Source organism: Nomascus leucogenys, chromosome 14 (assembly GCF_006542625.1).
Source record: "Nomascus leucogenys isolate Asia chromosome 14, Asia_NLE_v1, whole genome shotgun sequence".
NCBI lineage: Eukaryota > Metazoa > Chordata > Mammalia > Primates > Hylobatidae > Nomascus > Nomascus leucogenys.
This window is the reverse complement of record NC_044394.1, coordinates 33,182,138-33,205,888: the sequence shown is the minus strand read 5'-3', so window position 1 is coordinate 33,205,888 and position 23,751 is coordinate 33,182,138. Positions and strand designations below refer to the sequence as shown.

Genomic DNA, 23,751 nt, shown 5'->3' with positions numbered 1-23,751 from the left:
TCACAATGTTTTACCCTAAAATATATTTCTTTGCCATACCTTGGAACTGTCCTGCAAAAGTCTCTTGTGGGAAAAACCCACATTCTATAGAGAATCCCCTTTCCCCTTTGTTTTCCTTCCTTCCTTTCCAGATCCAGGAGATAATCAATTAAGAGCCAGGCACCCTTTCAGGTCTGATAAGAAACATTTTACAATCTGCTATCTCTGAAGTCTATCTGAGAGCTCTGCAAAATAAAACTTGGTCTCCACAATCCTTTATCTTAACCTAAACATTTCCTTTGATCTCAGGTCTTGAGATAAACTCAACCAATTGTCAACCAGAAAATGTTTAAATTTACCTATAGCCTGGAAGCCCCTGCTTTGGGTTGTCCTGCCTTTCTGAACCAAACCAATGTATTTCTTAAATGTTTTGATTGATGTCTCATGCCTCCCTAAAATATATAAAAACCAAACTGTACCCTGACCACCTTGGGAACATGTTCTCAGGACCTCCTGAGGGCTGTGTCACGGGCCATGGTCACTCATATTTGGCTCAGAATAAATCTCTTGAAATATTTTATAGAATTTAACTCTTCATCAACAGACTCATGGTATTTAACCAAAACTTTTAATAAAATGTGACCTTTCAAAAATCAGGGATTATATCTAAAAATTCAAATTTCTTACTATTCTTAAAAAAACAACATGATACTGTTACCAAGTAGGAATAGGGGAAAGGAGCAGGGATTGCATAGAGACCCTCTCCTTGTGGCCTTCCCAACACTGAGGCAGAACTGTTGTCATTTATCACTGTCCCTGTGTTGTTTTTCTTCTTCCCTCTCACTTCGCTCACTCCAAGTGTCAGCCTGGCTCCAGTCCCCATGTGAGGTTGTAGCCTTGTTTAGTTATTAATACTTGTTTATTTGTCTCTCAAACCTACAAAACTACAAGTTTCTTGAGAGCAAAGGCTTGTTTCTTATTCATCTTTATTTCTCCTATACTCCCTCCCATCCAACCATAGTATATGTTTATCAACTATTTCCTGAATTCAGCAAATTATCAATCAACAAAACAGGAAAAATGTTAAAACTTAATTCATTATGAATGCTACTACTCAAGATTTAGCAGTTGGTAGGACTGCATCTTTATTTAAATTCACTTCAAAACTCAATGATAACCCTTTTTCATATCTAAGTCACAATTAGGCTCTTTTTGAGGGTAGAGTGAATGAGAAGCTGAGATGCAGAAATGGAAGGAAGAAATCATGTGTTGAAGGCCTACTATGTGCTAGGCACTGGTTGTAGGCTAAATAATAAAATGAGGGAAGGGCAAATCTAGAAATAAAAGAAATGTAAGGGAAGAAACCTATGTTGGAGCAGGTAGGAACAGCATTCCAGGAAAGCCAGGAGGATTCTGCAACAAGCAGTTAAAGTATAGAGCTGCCAGGTCAGGGGATGGTTACTTTGTGTAAACTATGTAGAACATTTACAACATTCTTAGAAGTGGTGAACTGATACCACCTGAAGAGTCTATACTGAAGCCTATGACCTTCCCTGTCCCCCCAACTCTTCTCCTTTTAATCAAAGCAGTCAATTTAATTACATCTACATTGAGAAAGTATCACTAGATATCTTTTGCTATCTTGTTTCCTAGGAGGAAAATAGATCATAAAGAAATATGTTATATAATCCCTGCTGTCAAAATGAAATAAGAAAAATCTGAAATCAGAAATAGTAGATTTCATTTAAGAGTGTAACAGCTTTAATTAAAAACCATAAAGCAAATACTGTGGTCTAACAGTGCTTGACATGTCGTACTGTAAAACCCTTTTAAATTAAGTTTCTTAAGATAATGGTAGATTCACATGTAGTTGAAAGATATAATATAGAAATACCTCTTGTACCATTTATCCAGTTTCCCCCAATGGTAACATCTTACAAAACTATAGTACAATATATCAACCTAAGATATTGATACTGACACAGTTCAGACAAAGCACATTTCTATCACCACAAATATCCCTCATGTTGCTATTTTATAGCCATATCCATTCCCTTCTGCCCTCCTGCCTAATATTTTAACCTTTGGCAACCACTAATCTGTTCTCCATTTTTGAAATTTTGCAATTTCGCAATTTCAATGATGTTATATAAATGGAATCATACAATATGTAATCTTTTGGATTGGCTGTTTTAACTCAAGTTCTCTGAAGATTAATCCTGCTGTAAAACCTTCTAACTGATGCCAATCATGGAGCAGAATCAAAATCTAGTAAACAAAGACCTGGGGTTCTCTGATGACTCACATGAAAGCAAAGGGAACAAGAAAGATTAAATTTCGTTGTCCTTTGCTCTCTGTGACAGGTTTCTCTGTTGTGTTTTCCTACCACCATAAAAATATAAAAACATTCTCATTGTCAAACTGTTTTACTACCAAGACTATTTTACACAGTGAGATTATAAACTTTTATGTTTGTGTGGCCATCAAGGTTTATGAAGCTTGTCTCAGAAAAACATGCCCAATTAAGAAAGTTCAAAATCATCCTTATTTATATTAATCGTTTCCGATACCAATTTACAATGAACTTACTGAGTTTTCCACTTAGAACTCAGTCTTCACTCTCTCACAATACAAAAACAAATCTCACTGGAATTGCTGTTGTTGGAAACAGGAGCCCTTATGTTGTGTTTTAACCACTGCAGAGAAGAATTGAGTGCATCTGTCAGCAACAAAATCGAAAAAAACTACAAGGCGATTTGTTTGTTCTCCAAATGTTTCCTTTAACACACTTAGGATGTCATTCATAACCACTTCCGATACATGCCAACTTTGGCAAGAGAATCTCATCCCTGAATGTTATTTCAAAAGGAAAAGCAAAATCTTGACCAGGTAACTAAACTGCCCAGCTTTCACTCCTTACCATTTTTAAAAACAGATACCAAATAGGCTCATCTCACATTAGCAAGTTGACCACACAAAGAACAAGCTACAAACAATGAAAGGGTCTGCAATCTGTTGCCATGTTTCTAAACCACGGCCCTAAAATTCATCCATCTTTTAACTAGACCCACAGTACTCTACTGGTGACAATATCTTAAGCAAGTCAAAACTCGTTAGTCACCAGACATATGATTACTAGATTAAGCACATACTCTTAAGTTTCTAACCTACGAATTTAAAAGAAAAATAAAGCCTCCAGACAGTTCCTTCCAGTGTTTGTATAGGCCAATAAACGATGAAAAAAATAGAAATGATGTTAAACATGTACATAATCACTTGTCCAGTAAAAAAATGAACAGCAATTGAATATCTACTGCCTCAATAACCTTACCACATGCACATGTGCATGTACACAACACACAACACACACACACCCCTTTAGGACCAGCTTCCATAATCTTAAACTACCACTCCTTTCCCTGCTCCCAGAAGGCACCTAAGACAAGTACCAATGGTTCCATTTAGACTCTGGAAGTTAACCAGGATAACAGTACACACTCCTTACTCCTTGGTGGTTAGCTCACTGACACAGGTGTCTCCCCAGTCCCAAGAGAAAACTCCTAGAGGGTAGGGACCCATGTTCCATTCATCTTTGTATGCCCCACAGTGCTAGAATCTGCAAAATGTTCTACACAGTGAGCACCAAACAAGAAATGTTGAATGTTAAAGAAAAAAATAAAAAACTAGATGTACTTAAGAGATCTATAGAATTACGGAATGCAATATGCAAATGTTCTCACTCCTAAACCTCCCAAAGAAGGTAGAGAATATTTAGCTTTGTGGCATTATGTGTCCAAAAGCTTATGTATGGACTTTAAATATTGTATGTACGGCTCAATTTTCTCATCTGAACGATGAGGATAATAAAAATACCTAACTGATAAGGTCTTGAGGCAGTTAAAGATGTTGGTATAGGTAATGTCTCCTTAGACCAATGACACGAACGCTATACACATTACTTATGAAGGGTTCGCTACTCATTTTACTGGAAATAATAAATAATATAAATAAATAAATAAATAAGGTCCACACAGCTCTGCAAAGGAGACCCAAGCTTAAAAGAAATTAGCCTAGAAGACGTAATATCACAGTTTGGCAAACTTTTCTGTAAAGGACCAGACACTACTGTAAATATTTTAGGCTTTACAAGACAAGCCGCAATACCCTCAACCCTTGGAGCAACTATTCCCCCTGAAAAATTAGTAGGTTTTTTGTTTACATTTTACATTTTAGAATTTAAGAATCATTCTTCGTTCATGGGGCCATACAAACATAGGCTTGATTTGGCCCCCAGACTCTAGTTTGCCAATCCCTGGATAAGATAATAATGGTAATACAGTCAGCGTTTTAAAAGCAACCTAAGGAAATGTTTGTGAATTGCTTAAAGGTAACTGAAAAACGTGCGGCCCCAAACTTCTAAAATCCGGACCGGCGGACCAGCGCGGTGGGGAAACCGGCCAGGACTAGGGCCGGTCTTCGGGAGCCGGCGCGGACCTCCACGGCTCTCGCGGTCCGCTGAGCCCCCGCCCACACTTACTCCCAGCAGCGGCCCGCGGCCGATCACCGTCTCCCCGGGCGCCAGGGCCACCCGGGGACCGCCGTCCCGCGGCTGCAGCTCGAAGCCCCCGGACATGGCGGGCAAGGATTAGGCCCCTTCGCCAGGAGACTGGCCCCTCCACTGTTTCCGCCCTCCACAGACACACGCGGGGCAAGCCCAGGCCTTGGGAAAAAACACCGGGTGAGGGCCGCCTAGGTTCCCCGCGGCTGCGCCGGTCCTCAGAGCCCGGCCCCAGCGCAGCTTCCCGAGTCCCGCCCCTCCACGCCTACTAATGACGCAACCGGGGATTCCCCAGTCACACCGCCTCAAAACTATTGTTTAAAAACCCCGGCTTATTCCCCACCACCCTTTTCACCTCCCTCCCATCTTGGAGGGCTCCGGGCCTTGTAGTCCTGGTGCCTTTCTTCACTCCTTTCCCGAGCTGAGACGCCCTGGAAAAAACTACCAATCCCGAAAGGCACTGCGCGCCCCTCTCGGCGCCTGCGCGAGTTCCGAGTCAGAAGGGCGGGACTCAGGTGGGCGGGATGGGAAGAGCTATGGGGAAGGATTCGAATTCCGGAGGATTTAAATCGCGGGAGAAGAAGCCACCGCGGCCTAGTAGGTAGAAGGGTCTTCCGTTCCCGTTGGCTTAGGTGTCTACGCTCCCGGGGACGCGGCCCGGACGCAAGCTCAGCCTTCCCTCCGCGGCCTGGAGCCGCAGTGACAGTCAGCGCTGACGGTTGTTGTTGTCACTTGTCAGTGTCCCGTGTTCTTGGGTTCCAGCAGCTGCAACCCGCGCGGGACACGAGGAGGGTGGCTCAGACGGGACGTGGGGTGATTAGCCCTGACCCGCGGGATCTGGATGGAGTGGGGCTCCCCGCCCCTCCGACTGCGCTGCCGCCGATCTATCCCTCCGAGTGATAGTTGAAAGGGGGACGAGCTTTTACTTCACTTGAGAATTCAGGAAAGCTCGGTTCATAAAGGAGAAAGGGCAGAAGAGGGGTCGTTTCCAGGCATCCAGACGAACCTGGACGTAGAAGAAAGATTCCTAGTGGGATTTTAGAACCTCGCCAAGGCATCCCCTGCTGTGAAATTCAAAAGCCTTCATTCCCGTTACAGGAATTCCACAAGGGGAGGCATTTTATTCTTCCAGTAAGATCCTGGGAGAAGTGGATAAACACACTGTAACGTTTAAATACACTGTAACGTTTTCCTCATGTGAGATTCTTTTCAAGAACGTTGTGATTTGGCTTTGGTTTGTATTGGTGGTGGGAGGGGCCAAGGTGCATGGCAAAAACTTGCTCTTGACTCACCCGTTTTTACCAGTTTGCTTTCTTACTTCCCCAAACCCTCAAGAAGACCTCTGTTGAACACAGACTGTAGTTCCAGCCACCACAGCTAATCTGGATCATGAATGGGAGCCACCGTGGTCTTGGCAAGTCCAGAAACATAGCTGAGTAGCTCATCTAGAAAAGAGATTTGTGTTGAGCTGAGTTAAAAGAAGTATTTAGCTGTATCTCAAACCTCTCCTCTTGCACAACCAACCCCCATTATAAAAGGAAGTGCAAAATGGAATAAACTGATTTTAAGTGAATACAAACTGTCTTTATATACAAAAGTAACTCAAGGGTGGTGATGTACCCAGTCATGCTTTCAACTGATTTGGGAAGCCTACACCATTCACCTTAGGTAAATTAGCTGAAACTGAGCTTTAAATCTGGGCTTCAAATAGTCATATACTGTACCTAGCTGAGTTCTAAACATTGTTTACAGTTATCACTCACTATTGCTTGATGTCTTCAGTGACTATTATCCTTAGCTCGTAATTATGCGTGTAGGGTAGCTTCAAGGGGCCATTTCTAAAACACTACTCTTATGACTGAGTTGAGTATTTGAGACTTTGTTTCATAATCCAGATCTCATCTTCTTGTCCATTTCAGATAGTAGTTGTGTCAAATGTAAGTACCTACCTACCTATTAGATACAAGTAGATGAAATTCTTATATAAACAACTAGAAATCCAGCAAGTTTATGATTAAGTCGCAAATTGCAAATTAATGATGAGGCATCAGTTCCCATATACAACAAGTATTCAGGAGTTTAATAGGATTGACTCATACACATTTTCAAAGGTACAAAAGTACCGGGTGTGGTGGCTCATACCTGTCATCCCAGCACTCTGGAAGGCTGAGGCAGAAGGATTGCTTGAGGACAAGAGTTCAAGACCAGCCTGGACAACATAGCAAGAACCGTTTCTCCATAAAACAGTTTTTGGTTTTCTGTTTGGTTTTTTTTTTTTTTGTATTTTTTTTTTTTTTAAAAAGGGGGGTGGGGTACGCTGAATCAAGAGAATCGCTTGAGGCTGGAGTTTGAGGCTGCAGTGAGCTATGATTACACAGCTGCACTCCAGCCTTGGTGAGAGTGAAACTAACATGTTGGGTGCCTCCCATGTGCAATTCAGATGTAGCAAGACTAGATGTTTTACACACTATCACTGTTAATCCTTGCAAGAACTTTCAGGAGAGGGGCAACATTGGCCCATTTTACAGATTGAGAAGCTAAAGTCAAGAGAGTTCTTAAATTATACCCAAAAAGCATCTGACTCAAAGTCGGATTTATTTGGAGACTGAGCGTGTTTAAATTTTGCCTTTTAGGTTACATATGAGGATAACTTACTGAAACATTAAGCTATGGATAAAAACTCCAAGAGAAACAATAATTCAAGAGTTTCTCACACAGAAGCGAATTCTGTGGATGCTGAGAAGGAAAAAAATGAGAGTCAAAACAACTTTGTTGAACTGCTGCCTGCAGAAGTCACTTTTAAAATTTTCAGTCAGCTGGACATTCGGAGTCTGTGCAGGGCTTCATTGACATGCAGGAGCTGGAATGACACAATAAGAGACAGTGACTCTTTATGGAAACCTCACTGCATGACTGTAAGAGCTGTGTGCCGAAGAGAAATAGATGACGATCTAGAAAGTGGTTATTCCTGGAGGGTAAGTTTAATCTTTGCGATCTGCAGTATTGTTGACAGCGTTATGATAGCAGGTTTGCGCCAATTCTAACTTCTGCTTGGAGGAGACAGAATTACATATGCAGAATAACACAGACAGTGTGTTGACTTTTGGAAATGAGTTAAAGTTATTAGTCTTTTCCTGCTAACCATACTGTTTCCACACTACCTTTCATTTATCCTTTTGCATTTTTTAAATTCTAAATTCGGGAATTTTCCTGTGTTAACCAGAAGGGAATTAGCTCCTTCTTTTCACTTCACCTTATCCCACTCCGTATAAATACACATATACATACACACACGTACACAGACACATAAATTTATTAATATATGTATATATCAGTGTAAATACTTACTCTTTTTTTCAGCCCTGTCAATCTACTTCTCTAGCTTTAAACACATTAACTAGCCAGCCACCTACTACAGTCTTTTTTAACGGTGATTTACCTCTTTCAGGTAATACTGCTGAGGAATTACCAGAAGAGTAAAGTGAAACACGAATGGCTAAGTGGCAGATACAGCAACATTTGTTCTCCCATTAGCCTACCAGAAAAAATCATGTACCCAATGGATGCAGATACATGGGGGGAAATTCTAGAAGCAGAACTGGAAAGATAAGGGGAAAAAAAAAAATCACAAACAAATCTCAGGTCTTTGAAAGTTTAAAACTTAAATGACTCTTAGGTTGCAAAAGCGATATCTTCATTCGTTCATTTTGTTGTTCATCTTTTTAAAAGAAAGTGAAATGGAAATATTGTAAAAGTAAAGCTTTATTTTTGTTTTGCACTTTAGTAAAAATTTTTCTGGTTTTATTGTAATGTGGAAAAATCATGAAATGTTATTTTTATAAGAAATAATATACTGATAGAGTGATTCCAAATACAATGTTTCATGTATTTGTATTAATATATTCGCAATACTAAATGAAAGAGTGATTTGTATGTTCAGCTTAATGATGATTCAAAATTTCAGGAAGCCACTTTAAACTGACTTAAAGATTCATTAAGTGGTGGTTATAACTAGGCTTATGGGAAGACTAGCTAAGTGAAATTAATAGCAATACATTTAAATTAATATATTGACATTTTAATGACTTTAACGTTTCTATTTCAGTGGAATCAGATTGAAATGTCAAATAGTGAAACTATTTTTAATGTGTTAAACCTGTGGTTTAGTTTTAAGTTAATGTCATCTCAGGGCTAAAGCTTCTCCAATTGAGATTCCCGTTATTTTATATAAACCTGGAATGGCTCTCAGGAGCTGAAAGGAAGTGGAAAGTTTCCAGAACACTTTACCATCAGAATGCCACGCTAGCCTGGTAAAACTCTCTTTCTGACAGCCTTATAGCACCATCTAGTGTGCTATTCTTAGATACCAAGACAAAGGACTTTCAGCTCCTTTTTGTTTTCTCCATATTAAAAAGAAAACTATTATTCTAAAGAATCCTTAACACTTGTCTTTTGTTAAAGTTTATAACTTTTTAGGAGCCTTTATTTTAACTTTTAAAAACTTTTGTTTCTCTTCATAAAAACAGATGATATACTACTCACTATAACAAATTGTTTATTCTGAATCTGTGGTTACCACCATAGTAAAAAAAAGTGTCTACAAACTGCTTTAGTTAGTGTGGGGTTTTCTTCTTAAAAACTGTTCTCTATAGCATTAAATATAAGAATCCAGGAAACCAGTATTTAACAAATAGGCAAATATTAGAAAGATGCCCCACTATATGCAAATTCCGTATGTTGAATCAAGCAGTAGATAATTAATTGTCTCCTACTATCTTCTTAGAGTTGGAAGAGTCCTTGAAAATCAGGCAGTCAAGTCTCCAGGACTATTCAGTAATTTTCTCAATAGGAACATTGTCAGTCAGCTAGCCCAAGCTCAAATCCTGTACTTCTACTAATAGCATCTCTGTTATGTCACAGAACAGTCCGGTTGTAGTCTAGACTTGAACTGAAGACCACCTCTCTGTAACGTTTGCCTTCTAGCCCCACTTCCACCCTCTAGAACCAGGCTGATTCAGTCCTTCTTCTCTATGATTGCCAGATATTTGAAGACTGCTTGCCTGTCTCTTCCTAGGTCTTCTCTCCAATTCCACTGATGATCATAGAGTATAATTTCTAGACCCAACAACATTCTCTTCTGCCCATTTACTCTTAACAAAAGAAAGGGGCTGTGCGCCATGGCTCACGCCTGTAATCCCAGCACTTTGGGAGGCCAAGGTGGGTGGATCACCTCAGGTCAGGAGTTCAAGACCAGCCTGGTCAACATGGTGAAACCCTGTCTCTACTAAATATACAAAAATTAGCAGGGCGTGGTGGCGGGTGCCTGTAATCCCAGCTACTTTGGAGGCTGAGGCAGGAGAACTGCTTGAACCTGGGAGGCAGAGGTTGCAGTGAGCCGAGATCACGCCATTGCGCTCCAACCTGGGCAACAAGAGTGAAACTTCGTCTCAAAAACAACAAGAAAGAAAGGTATCCTACTAATTTTATTTCATAAAAGATAAGAAAGCACTTGGAAATTTTCAAAGTATGGGAAAAATTAAAGCTATAAGCATTTTGCTGAATAGCATCTGTGTACAATAGTATATGTACACATATATTGTTAGCTGTTTTTTTGTAATGGATATTGATTATTTTTGTCCAGCCCCCTTACAATCTATCATCATCATCTGTTAATAGAAGTTATCCTAATTAGGGAGACTCACCCTTCTCACTTCCAACCACGTGTGTGGTTTTTTTTGGCCGGGGTGGGGGGGCGGCTTTTTGTTTTTGTTTTTGTTTTTGTTTTGTTTTTTGAGATGAAGTCTTGCTCTGTCGCCCAGGCTGGAGTGCAGTGGCATGATCTTGGCCCACTGCAACCTCCACCTCCCAGGTTCAAGCAACTCTCTGTCTCAGCCTCTCGAGCAGCCGGGATTATAGGTGCCCGCCACCATGCCCAGCTAATTTTTGTATTTTTAGTAGAAACGGGGTTTCACCATCTTGGCCTCCTGACCTTGTGATCTACCCGCCTCAGCCTCCCAAACTGCTGGGATTATAGGCATGAGCCACCACACCCAGCTGGGTTTTTTTTTTTTTATCCTGTTTTTCCCAGCCTCCGTGTTTAGTCCAAGGATGGAAACATGACCCAATACCGCCTGTTCATAAGTTGGAAGAAAGAAGCCCTTTCCTCTTTGCTGATGAAACTGTTCCCTGCCACACAAAGAAAACGGATCTTAAGTAAGAGAATGTGGAGCCACCAGGGGAAAGAACAATTGCAGGGAAAGAGGCCTGATTATATTCCAGACCCTGGTCCCGGCCATTCCTTATCTGCTTACCTAAATTAATTCAAATTGAGTTTCACCATCATACTGGGACCCCCACCTGATGTGGTTTCTTTGCCCATTTTTCAAATATGTATTATTTGTGGCTTACATTAACATCTTAGATTTCACTCTGACTTCCTCACCAGTCAGTCTTAATCTGCTATAATATGGCCATCACTCCATATGGTTGAAACTGTTGGTATCCAAATTACAAGTGACTTAATGTCTAAATCCACTGGATGCATTCTACTTGTTAATATATTTGACACACATAAACACTCACACTGACACACATAAGTACTTCTTAAAACTCTCTCCTCCATGGGTTGGAACTATAGTCTCTTGGACTTTTCTTTCTCTACTCTAACCCGTCTTCTCAGTTTCCTTCAAAGACTCACTTTCCTTCATCTACTCATTACATGTTAGTGTTCCCCCAAGGTTCCACATGTTGTCATCTCGTCTGTATACTCTAACATCCTTGGTGATCCCATCTACGACTCCTGTGTCAGCTGCCATTGTTGGTGCTAATGCCGTCCACGTCCGTGTCCCAACATCAGATCTCCGTGAGATGCTCCAGAAATACATATGCTATTATCTTTTGGATTTTTATCCAAAGATAGTATAAGTATATATATATATATATATATATAAAATATTTGATATATCCAAAGATAGTTTATATATAAACACCTGAATCAAAACTTACCATCTCATAAAAGTAGTTCTTCGTCCAGTTCCTATCTCAGTGAATGGCATGTCCTGTTAGAAAATCACCATATTTTACTTTTCTCCATCATTCTCCAAGTCCAGTCGAGTCAATTCTTAGTTGATTTTATCATCCAAATATCTAAGTAATTCACCTCTTCTCCATCTTTATCTCTGCCTCATTACTTAATTCTTGTCCTTATTTGAAGTTGGGATTTCTAAAATAACCTCTTACTGGTGTTCCTGCCTCCAGTTCCTTCCTTTTACTGTTAGCAGTATAATCTTTGTTAAACCCCAAATTTAGCACATCACCCCTAACTTAAACTCCTGACTGCGTTCAGGTAGAAATCAAAATTCCCCACTAAAGCCCGTAGGGCCTTTAATGATGTGGTCTGGCCTACCTCTCCAGCCTCTTCTCTCACCACTTTCCCACCCTATATCTTTCTGTTCAGTCTTACAAAACTGTTTCATAAAACTTTTCTCACTTCTCTGCCCTTGCACAGGCTGTTTGATATACCCAGAGTGATCCCCACCATTGATTCTTTCCTTGGCAAAAATCTATTGTAAAACTTATCGTCTTGGCCTGGAAACAATCCATAACTACTGCTGTTCTGGATTAAGTGACTTTTTAAATGTTCTTGTAGTTCTTTGTATAGACCTCTCTCAAAGCTGTCATATGACATTAAATTGTCTATTTTTTGTGTGTGTTTGCCCCTTTACACTGTGAACTTCTTAATGACAGGGACCATTTTTTATTTATTTTTGTGTCTTCAAACCTGGCACACACTAGGTGCTCTATAAAGATTTGTTAAATTATTTCTATAGTTATTTATTTTAATCCTACACAGAATGTATAAAAATAATTTACTATATTGTTAGTGAAAAAGATTGTATCAAAATGCAGTATACAATCCTTAAGGTATGTGGGATGCTTGATAGTAATACGAATATATGAATAATTGTTCCAGTCTTCTCCAAACCTGTAAGAGGGAAATAGGAAAATAAAAATGTTTTGTTTTATTTTTTGAACTCTTGAAAATAAACTTAACCTCAAGAATATCACTTATTATTTTGAATTATTGAATCACTCCCATCAGTTTTAAGTATTAGCTTTGCAAATTATGTGAATGAACATTAACTTTGACTTTTTTAGTGCTATTGCACTAAAATAATTCTTTATTTAACAAATTATGTGCTATGATCATGGTCTACACTGAAAGGAAATCTTTGGAACTTAGTGATAAATTTATGGTATGGGCTTAGAATGAACCATGCATTTATCAGGCCAAGCCATTAGCATCTGAAAACATGAGTGGGTGGAGCAGCATGGAGGGAAGGAATGTTCTTACTCATAGATAAAATAACATGTTAAGTGTGCACCCTGTGTACAAGAAGCAAGATTCTTGGGGAAGAGTATTAAGGAATTTTGAGTGTTTTTAATCAGCTTAAGATCTAGTATTTAGAAAAATAAATTTAGAAACCTTTTTTTTTAGTTTCTTCTGGTTTATAATCCAATCTTAGTCCAGAACATAATCATCAATAAAATCTCTGTGAATATAAACTTTTGACCTGAGGATACTTGCATATGTACAAACCTAATTTTAAAACTATGGCTGGGTGTGATGGCTCACACCTGTAATCCTAACACTTTGGGAGGCTGAGGCAGACAGATTGCTTTAGCTCAGGAGTTCGAGACCAGCCTGGGCAACATAGTGAGACCTTGTCTGTACTAAAAATTTTACAGCCAGGTGTGGTGGCCCATACCTGTAGTCCAAGCTACTCAGGAGGCTAAGGTATGAGAATTGCTTGAGCTTGGGAGACTGAGGCTGCAGTGAGTCGTGATCACACCACTGCACTCCAGCCTGGGTGACAGAGTGAGGCCCTGTGTCAAAAGAAAAGAAAAATGTAACATACCCCTGACCACTTTAACTTCATCTTTGCTTTGACTTTATATCATGTCTTCTCTCCAAGACTTCAAATGCCCTGGTAATATTAATGAAAGTAAAATGAGTAGCAACTTAAGGAAATGGGTTGGGAAGAATACATAAGATGGAAAATCACACATTTTTATTTAGAGTTTAAGACCAAAAACATCAAATTGATGAAATCAGATCAACAATGGATGAAGCTGATTAATTATACCAGCCGACTTTAATTGAACGCCTTCTTGTACCAAGCATTGTGTTTACACGGTGTATGCTTACTCTATATCCATTTTATGGATGAGGAAACTGAAAGAGAATGATCTTTTCCATCTATTTCATCACCACTTCCCAGCACTTACAAGAATATGTCATACATAGTAGGTACTCAATAAATGTTTTCAAATGACTTCAGAAACTTAGAATGAATAACTTAGATGAAAGAGCCAAGAATGTCCCTCCAAGTTTTTCATTTGAAAAATTTCAGACCCACAGAAAAGTAAAAATATATCACAAATCACTATTTTGTACACCATCCACCTAGAAATACAAGTTGTTAACATGTTTCTATGTTTATTTATTCATCTTTGCTGAAACATTGAAAAGAAGTTGCAGACATGATGATACTTTACCCCTAAATACTTCAGCATATATCTCCTAAGAATACACTCCTGCATGCAATATCATTATCACATCTAAAAATTCTTACATTAATTCAATAATATCATGTAATTTACGAACCATATTTAAATTCCTCAGTGGCCCCCAAAATATCTTTTATAGATTTTTTTCAATTTAGACTGCAAGAAAATATTTATACATGCATCTGAGTTTTTTGTCTCTTTAATCTCTTTTAACCAGAAGTGTCCCCTGGCTTTGGTTTTATTTGTTAGGATATTGACTATTTTTTTTTTCTTTTGAGACAGAGTCTCGTTCTGTCACCCAGGCTGGAGTGCAGTAGTGCAATCTCAGTTCACTGCAACCTCCACCTCCCAGGTTCAAGCAATTCTCCTGCCTTAGCCTTCCTAATAGCTGGGACTACAGGCACACACCACCACGCCTGACTAATTTTTGTATTTTTAGTAGAGACAGGGTTTCACCATGTTGGCCAGGCTGGTCTCAAACTCCTGACCTCACAATCTGCCTGCCTCGGCCTCCCAAAGTGCTGGGATTACAGGCTTGAGACTGGTTATCTTACAGAATATTCTGTAGTTGAGTTATCTGATTCTCTCTTCATAATTTGATTCAGAGGGCAGGCGTGATGACTCACACCTATAATCCCAATACTTTGGGAGGCTGGGGTGGGAGGATCACTTGAGCCCAGGAGTTTAAGATCAGCCCAGGCAATGTAGCAAGATGTCATTTCTACAAAAATTTTTAAAAATAAATTGACTGGGCATGGTGGTGGGCGCCTGTAGTACCAGCTGCCTGGGAGGCTGAGGTGGGAGGATTGCTTGAGCCCAGGAGGCCAAGGCTGCAGTGAGCTGTGATTGCAACACTGCACTCTAGCCTGCAAGACAGAGTGAGACCCTGTCTCAAACAAACAAAAAAAAGATTCAGTAAAACATATTTGGCAATTATACTACATAGTAATTATACTGTAAGTGATGAAATATACTTCTCATTGTATCACATAAGAAGCACATAATGTCTGATTGTTCTACTATACAAGATGGTTAAGTCTGATCATTTGGTTGAGGTATGGTAATCACCAAGTCTCTTCACCAAAAGACCCATTTTTCCATATAGCCAATGTTTCTTTTTTTCAACAACCCATTTCTAGAGTACTCCCGTATGGCCAACTCTATGCTAAGTGATATATAAACATTATCTAACATATGGCTAGTTTTCTCCTCAAGACATTTACCAAATTCTGAAGCTCTGAGGGACTGTAAGCTAAGAAGCTAAGCAGAGAGCCTCTTAGAAGCAAAGGAGTTTTTGCCCAGTCTCACACTACTGAGGACACAATGATTACAGTTGAGGACCCAGTAGAGGGAAGGTAAACAACTCAGGTTCTCAGTTGAAATCTTTGGTGGGTTCTGTACAATGGGCTGCAGCCTCAATTCAGGTAAATCTCCTATTTGATTAAGGTGAGCAAACCCCACTGCCTAATGGAGGATAAGGTGAATTCACTCTAGAGGAAGATGACATCATCTGGAGCCTCTACAGTTTTTCATATACAATGTCTGCACTTACAACATTATCAAGCATCCTAAAAGACAGAACTAAATGATTGGAAGTCACAGGTTGGGTGGGGTGGAAGAACATAGAAGCAAAGTCACGGGGATTTAGTTACTGGAGTTTGCAGGCAAGAATTTTTAAATAGCTATGATTTTAAAATCCAGGCAGATGGATGAAAAGATGAAGAAAACAGATTAATATGAAGATGTTTACCAGAAAACTAGAGAACTAAATGGAAATTCTACAATTGAAAAATACAACAACAGAAATTTATGCATAGGCTTAATAGCAGATTATAACACTGAAAAAGCATTTATGTACTGGAAAATAGAACAATAGAACAATGCCAACATTGAAGCACACGAAGAAAAAAAACAAAAAAGGATTTAGAGATTGAAACAGAATACAAAGGTTCAATATGTTCATATTGGATGTCCAAAGGAGACGGAGAGAGAAAGGTAGCTCTTAAATTTCCCTCCGCTTAGTGGGACATGGGATATCTGAGTGAGTTGCCCCCACCCCATGAGATAGCTGTAGAAGTAGCTGAGAACACAGCAAAGGAGCTGCAAAGCAGAAGCCGTGGGATTGAGAGCCTAAACCAGGAGCCAAATAGTGGTTGCTGCAGTCTTTAGAGTAACAGTAGCCACAGTGCAAATTGAGGTGGGCCAGAGTCAGCTGAAGGAAGACTCCTGTACCCCAATCCCTGATTGTGCTAAGAAAACTGAATGCAAATTACAGTAACCAAGAGTGCAGTGAAAGGAGAGGATTAGTGGAAAGTGGAAGGTTGTTAGGAAGGCAGGGAAGCATGCAGGCCTGGGGCTTTGCCCCGATGCCTTGCTGTTACTTCAGCCACCTTTCTGCATGGATGTCAGGAAAAAGGAAGAAGGGAAAAAAGAGGAAGCAACTCCAAGTAGAGCTGCCAGATTTAGCAAATAAAATACATGAGTTTCAGATAAATAGCAAATTGTTTTTTGGTATATGTCCCCAATGTTTGCAAAGAACACACTTACACTAAAACAAATTCATTTTTATCTGAAATTTAAATTTAACTGAGCATCTTGTATTTTCTCTGGCAGCTCTAACCCTGAAAGACTGAGTAACATGCTGAGCCTGAGTTAATGTGGAAATAACTGGAGTATGGTTGCCCCTCTGAACCCATGTGTTCTGCATCCACAGGTGCAACCATGGGTCAAAAATACTAGGAAAAATAAAAACAAATGGAAATACAACAATAAAAAAAATATAAAAAGCAATACAGTATAATAACTACATAGCATTTACATTGCATTAGTATTATAAGTAATTTAGAAATAATTTAAAGTATATGGAAAGATGTGCACAAGTTGTGTGCAAATATTGCACAATTTTATGTAAGGGACTTGAGCATCTGCAAATTTCGGCAGATACCAAGGGATGACTGTACTTTTAATGGGCAAGATTAAATTTTACAGGGGGTCTCATTCCCCTCCCAATTCCACACTGCTCACAGAACAGAGAATAGGAGTTGACCAAGTGGTGATATTGTAGGGTAACTCAATCTCCTCTCAGGCCCACTCTGCCTAAACACTCTACAGCACACCCCATTTCCACTCTACTGTGAATGGCACATACCTAAAACAAATAGCATGTCCTATTTGTCCCACCGTTTCCAGGTGGAACGTACAGCAGAAGTCTGTTCTGTCATGAAATCATCAAACGTGTTTGTGGCTTTCAACACTGGAGGAAGGTGGAGATAGGACCTCTTGGAGATGCCTCATGTAACCCTCCTTTACTCTTCTTGGATTCTCTTCTTCATGCCAACTGGCAAACTTCTCAATCCCTTTTGGGGTGGGAATGCTGTACTGCACTTCATTCATATCCTATCTTTTTCTTCCTTCCTATATCTGATAGTTCATTTAATAAACACTGTTCTAGATTCTCTAAAGGGAATAATTTGGAATTAGAAAGACCTTTTCCTTCCTCAAGTGCCTCTATCATTTTTTTGTGCCAACTGAAGAATCACAAGGTTCATGAATGTGGAAAGGAGAGCTTTATTTCTTATAAAGGGTTGCAGCCTGCAGGCTGGCCATCCCACAGCCTGGGAAGGATAGCTTCTGGCAGAAACCAGAAGCAGGTACTTCTAGGGAGGGAAGGGTAAGACAGGAATTTAGGCTGAAAGGGTCAGCTAAGTATATACATTTAACAGGCTATAGGAGGAGCTATGAATATTCACAAAAGGGGAGTGCACTCATGCATAGTAAGCTAACATGTATGTTACCTACATCCTATGTTCACTTTAGGGTGGAAACTTAACATTTAAATGTATTAAAATTAGGCTCTATATGTCACAAGGTGAAACAGAGGACACAGAAGCATCCTGTGTGCAGCCTCTGCAAACCGGCCAGAACCAGTCCATGGTTAGCAGCCTCTTATCAGGAAGGAATGATGGTCAGTTGTTGTGTCAAACTGCAAAAAGGAAGAGGAGTCCAGCAAGTCTTCAGAAAGGGCCTGTTTCTGTTTAACATTTAGGAATGGAAGTATAATGGCAAGTAGCAAGGGAGGGAGTATAACAGGGCATGTCTGACCTCCCAATCCATCATGGCTGGGAATTCAGTTTTTAAGATTTCTCTAGGGTCTCCTTAGCCAAGAGGGGAGTCCTTTTAGTCAGTTGCACGGGGGACCTGTGGATTTTATTTTCATTTCTCAGTTGAAAGCCTAGCTGTTAAGACTTCTGAGTCTTCTATGCTTGAAAAAAGTCTTTTGAAATTCAAAGCTGAGCTCTGATTTCTTTATTCTCAGCTGTACCTACCAGACCCACGAAGCACTGGGTGCCTGTCTTTCCAGGTAGAGAGCTGCAGAGAAATAAGATTTACTGGGCATGGAAAATACAGTGGAAAGTATTACAAAAAAAAAAATCAACCCATTCTAGTATTACTCTACACAATAAAATAATGCTGGAAAAGGAAGAAAAAGTAAAAACTATAAAGAACAGCTGAGACAGAAGAAGGTAATAAAACAAACAAGGCATGCGAGTTGGGTTTCTAATAAAAGCTTGACATCCTTATATTCAGTTCTACCACAAGTAAAACTGACTTTTTTCATGAACCCGTTTGCATTTTCCAATACCTCCATGTCAGGGCCGGATGGAAATAAAACAAGATAAAACTGCAGTTTTACAAACCACACCAATCGTACTGTATTATCATAAACATTAACTGGTCAAGAAAAAAAAATTTTTCTTAATTAATTAATTTAGTTATTTATTTTTAGAGAGTGGGTCTCACTATGTTGCCCAGGCCGGCCTCAAACTCCTGAGCTCAAGCAATCCTCTCACCTCAACCTCCCAAAGTGCTGGGATTACAAGCATGAACCACTGTTCTGGCCCAAAAGAAATTTTTAATAATCATTTTCTGAGGCCTACTTTTCTACTATGGGTTTTCCGTGCCTTGTAGAGGAAAAAAACCCAGCTGCTGGTTTCCCAGTTTGCTCATTTTGATTTACTTTTAATATGACGAAATTATACAGTCCATTTGTCACACAATGAAAGCCTGATAGAAAATGCGTAAAACCATAAAAGAAGCTTTCTAAAAATCACACATGAAAATCTCCCCACTCATTGCTGTGGTTGTGTTTTTTGTTGCCTAACAAGTAGATTGAGCACAATTTTCTGTCTTTATTCTCATTGGTTAGTGAAGAAAATAAAAAGGACTGCTTTTACCATTGTTTTCCCCTGTATGGCCTACTGTTTCATCAGTTCAACTTTTTTTCTCTCTCAGACTTTTATTATATCTTTTTTAATATGCTTTCTCCCTAAATGTTTTATTTTGAAAGTTTTCACTCTTACAGAAAATTTCAAAGAATAGAATATAGCATCGTCACCTAGATTAACCAACTGTTAACTTTAACCACATTTGCTTTATCTCTGTCTATACCAGCTCCCTAAACCTTATCACTGTTAACATTCTGGGCTAGATAATTCTTTGTATGGGAGAGAGCCAGGGGTGCTGTCCTATACATTGTAGAATGTTTAGCAGCATCCCTGGCCTCTATTCATTAGATGGCAGTAGCACCACTTCCCAAGTGCTGACAACCAAAAATGTCTCCAGACATTGCCAAATGTCTCCTGGGGGAAAATCCCTTTTGTTAGGAACTATTGGTTTATACTACATTTAAAAAAAACAACCTAAATGTCCATCAACCAAGAAGGAGTGGATAAAGAATATATATCTATAATATATATTTTTATACATATATTATATATTATATATATAATATATATATAACTGGGGTATATATATTACATGGTGTGGGTACATATATATATATAAAAGTATATATATATATATATATATGTACCCACACCATGTGATACTACTCAGCCATACAAAGGAACAAAATAATGGCATTCAGAGCATCCTGGATCCTGGATGGAGTTGGAGACCATTATTCTAGGTGAAATAACTCAAGAATGGAAAACCAAACATTGTATGTTCTCATTTATGAGGGGGAGCTAAGCTATGAAGACACAAAGAATAATATAATGGACTTTGGGGACTCGAGGGGAATAGGAAATGGGGGGCAAGGGATAAAAGGCTACACATTGGGTTCACCATACACTGCTCAGATGATTGGGTGCTCCAAAATCTCAGTAATTACCACTAAAGAACTTATCCATGTAACCAAAACCCACCTGTTCCCCCAAAACTATTGAAATAAATTAAAAATGGTTTGGGTGGGGAAATATGCATAGCGGCGAGGCAGGTAGGCACATGGCAGACTCTGCGGGGCTGGCGTTGTGCGGGCAGAAGCTGGTGGTGCAGGGCAGCAGCTGGTTCCAGACCACCTCCACTGCAAGCAGTGACGACAGCCTCTTCATCTATGACTGCAGTGCTTGAAAACAAGTCACAAGAAAATAAAGGGGAGGACGAGCCGCCCTTGGTCCGGGGGAGCGGTGCAATTCTCGGTCCACCTTCTCCAAGTCTGGCAGCTGTTTTGCTTTAACCGATGACAGTGTCTGATTCTTTTCTGTACAAAACCATGGCAATGTCTAAGTGTCAGGACTATGATAAGGAGGTGTACGGACCTGACCTTCACAGCCTCCGAAGGTCTTGGTGGCTGACAAGTCTGGAGACGTCTCCTCGTCGGTGCTGGAGCCACACGGATGCGGCCAACCGGAGCTGCGGCACCTTTCTGTCCATGCTGTTAGACGTGGCTGTGCATCCTGATGACCACTTCGTCCTCACTGCGGACCGGGACAAGAAGATCCACTGCGGACCGGGACGGGAAGCAGGGCCGCCACACCCCGCAGCATTGAGTCCTTCTGCCTCGGGCACACAGAGTTTGTGAACTACATCTCCATATTGCCCACTCAGCCTGAGCTGCTTCCATCCTCCTCCGGGGACTGCACCCTGAGGCTCTGGGAGTACAGAAGCGGCCGCCAAGTGCACCGCTGTCACCTCCACAGTCTCCAAGAGCCCGCGGACCTCCAGGTCCCGCAGAGGTTTGCCGCGCCCAGGATTGCGTTCTGGTGCCAGGAGAACTGGGTGGTGCTTCTGAGCACCTGCATTGCTGTGGGCTACATCTTCCAGTTTCACGCCCGTAGACGGTAGTTGGTGTACAGGCAGCAGCTGTCATTCCAGCGTCGAGTGTGGGATATGGCTTTTGAGGAAACCCAGGGGCTGTGAGTGTTCCAGGACTGCCTGGAAGCCCCCCTCCCCTGTTGCTCTGCAGGCCTGTGGGTCGCCAGTGGCAGTCTGTTCCTGAAAGTGCCATTTTAAAGAAAGTCTCCAGTGTTCTTTGTGGGAACTGGGCCATGCTGGAAGGCTCTGTCTGCGCGAACGTGAGCTTTAGCAGTCTCTACAAGGCCGCCTTTGACAACATAACCTTCTACCTGAAGAAGAAAGAGGAGAGACTGCAGCAGCAGCTAAAGAGGAAGCAGCGCAGTGGAGTCCCCCACCTGGGCCAGTGGGCAGGCCAAGGAAGGTAAGGCCGAGGGAGTCGGCCTGGGGTTGCTGATCTTGGCTGTCGGTGGTGCCCCACACCCTCGAAACAGGAAAAGTAGTTTTCACTTGTTCCCCCTGCATCCTGGCATCTCCCTTCAAAATGGAAAGTGTGGCCGGCCGTTTTGGCTCACGCCTGTAATCCCAACACTTTGGGAGGCAAGGCGGGCAGATGACGAGGTAAGGACATTGAGACCATCCTGGCTAACACAGTTAAACCCCGTCTCTACTAAAAAAAAATACAGAAAATTAGCTGGGCATGATGTCGGGTGCCTGTAGTCCCAGCTACTCAGGAGGCTGAGGCAGGAGAATGGCGTGAACCTGGGAGGCGGAGCTTGCAGTGAGCCGAAATGGCGCCACTGCACTCCAGCCTCGGCTACAGAGCCAGACTCCATCTCAAAAAAAAAAAAAAAAAAAAAAAAAAGGAAAAGGTGACATCAGGTGCGACCAGCTCAGCTCAGAGAACGGGACTGTCTCCTGGGCTCTAGAACATTCTGTGTCGTTGGGCACAGGCTCTTGCCTGGTGCCTGTGCTCCTTTCTGGTTGAAGGGAAGCCAGATGGGTGGAAGGGAAGCCAGATGGGTGGAGTGGAAGCGCTTGAAGCACTTTACCTTCACGTTGGAGGCAGCAAGTGAACCGGCAGCGGTGGCAGCTGTCGGCTTTCTGCTATTCTGGAGCTTGGCGCGCTTCCTCTAGGAGGATCTATCGCCGACGCTGTGGACGCTTTCCTGTTGTTCCCACCGTCTCACCGTCCAGGTGATGCGCCGCCCCGCAGTAGCTGCGCGCCATACGAGGCTGTTGAAACTTAGAACGAACGCTTCAGCCTGCCCCAGCCCCAGCCCCGTACCTTGTGCTCAGGAGCTGCCCCTGGCGAGTGGCTCCCACGTGGGAAGTGCCCAAACGCGTTTCAGTGTCGCAGGGAGCTCTGTCAGGCGGCGCTTGCACAGACGGTGAACTTGATTCAGGAACTGTGAGGACATGGGTCCGGCTAGAAACCCGGTTTTACAGGAAGGTGATCGAAGACGTCGTGTGTGTTTATTTTGATATGACCTTCGCACACACTGCAGAGCAGCTGGGATGTCACTGAATTTCAATCACCGATCCATGAGGATGAACTTTTGTAACTCCCTGGAAACGTTTAGCAGCAACATGTGAAACTAGTCTCAAAACATATCAAGCAAAACGTTTGGGTGCGTGCACTGTTTATGAGTGAGGTGCTCACTGCTTGATTTGGGAAGAGGCTTCTAGGTACATCGGGTAATTCGTTCAGGACGGCTTCTACCTGCTCTTCAGTGATTAAGTCTCAGCAAGGGAACAGATGTGCATGCTGGTGATGATTTTGGTGTGGGTTTTCGCTGGGGACTTAGAATCCTTTTGTGTATCCAAAGCTGGAATGCTTCACATTTTTCATAAGTGCTTTGTTTTCCTTTTAACAGTGATCTGGAAACAGTGCTGACTGCAAAGCTGAGGCCCACTCCCCTGTGCTGGGGACCAGAGGTTTCAGAACAGAGGGGCCGTGCCAGACCATTGTCCTCCTGTACCAGCAGCCTCACCTCCTTCACAATTCTGGGGCATCTGGAGCGGGTCATGCTCTTGTTAATAGTCTGCTTTGAAAATCTTGGTTCTAGGAGAAGTTAAGTTTGGTCTTGTCAGTATCTTCACTTAAGATAGGGTTGGCAAACTGGCCTGTGGGCTGAATCCTGCCCACTGCCTGATATATGGCCTGCGAATGGTTTTTACATTTTAAAAATCGTTGAAAACAAATTAAAAATATATTTCATGACATGAAAATCATGAAATTCAAATTTCAATGTCTGTGAATAAACTTTTATTGACACAGTAAAAAAAAAAAAAAGAGATAAAAAACCACACACACACTTTTGTTGAGCTGGTGTATTTGAAAGTAGGTTTGTGTACTTCATGACATTTTGCCCCAAAGTATCATAGCATGTATTTCTTTTTTTTTTTCTTTTGTGATGGAGTCTCACTCTGTCACCAGGCTGGAGTGCAGTGGCGCGATCCTCCAACTCCATGGTTAAAGTGATTCTCCAGCCTCAGCCTCCCAAGTAGCTGGGATTAAGGCACACGCCACCACACCCAGCTAATTTTTGTATTTTTAGTAGAGACGG

The 23,751-nt window shown here is 41.2% G+C and overlaps 2 protein-coding genes and 1 pseudogene across 2 annotated transcripts in view; 2 read left to right on the top strand and 1 right to left on the bottom strand.

The window, feature by feature from the left end:
• APLF (aprataxin and PNKP like factor) overlaps positions 1 to 4,757 on the bottom strand; it is a 107,941-nt gene extending 103,184 nt beyond the window's left edge. Inside the window, exon 1 of the mRNA XM_003262483.2 lies at positions 4,517 to 4,757. Within this exon, the coding sequence (XP_003262531.2) occupies positions 4,517 to 4,612 (96 nt within the window). The 5' untranslated portion in view covers positions 4,613 to 4,757. The remainder of the gene's footprint in view (positions 1 to 4,516) is intronic.
• A 329-nt stretch (positions 4,758 to 5,086) lies between these two features.
• FBXO48 (F-box protein 48) lies at positions 5,087 to 9,991 on the top strand. The gene is made up of 4 exons (XM_003262482.3): positions 5,087 to 5,134; positions 5,873 to 6,205; positions 7,171 to 7,512; positions 7,986 to 9,991. The coding sequence occupies exons 3-4, from the start codon at positions 7,207 to 7,209 to the stop codon at positions 8,145 to 8,147; spliced, it is 468 nt and encodes a 155-aa protein (XP_003262530.1). The 5' UTR covers positions 5,087 to 5,134; positions 5,873 to 6,205; positions 7,171 to 7,206; the 3' UTR covers positions 8,148 to 9,991.
• A 10,401-nt stretch (positions 9,992 to 20,392) lies between these two features.
• LOC100579699 lies at positions 20,393 to 21,638 on the top strand (annotated as a pseudogene).
• The last annotated feature ends 2,113 nt before the right edge of the window (positions 21,639 to 23,751 follow it).

Excerpts from the sequence above, each read along its gene's own strand:
- FBXO48 (XM_003262482.3), top strand. The coding sequence starts at position 7,207 with ATGGATAAAAACTCCAAGAGAAACAATAATTCAAGAGTTTCTCACACA. Across the intron at positions 7,513-7,985 it reads AAAGTGGTTATTCCTGGAGG|GTAATACTGCTGAGGAATTA; the intron begins GTAAGTTTAATC and ends TACCTCTTTCAG.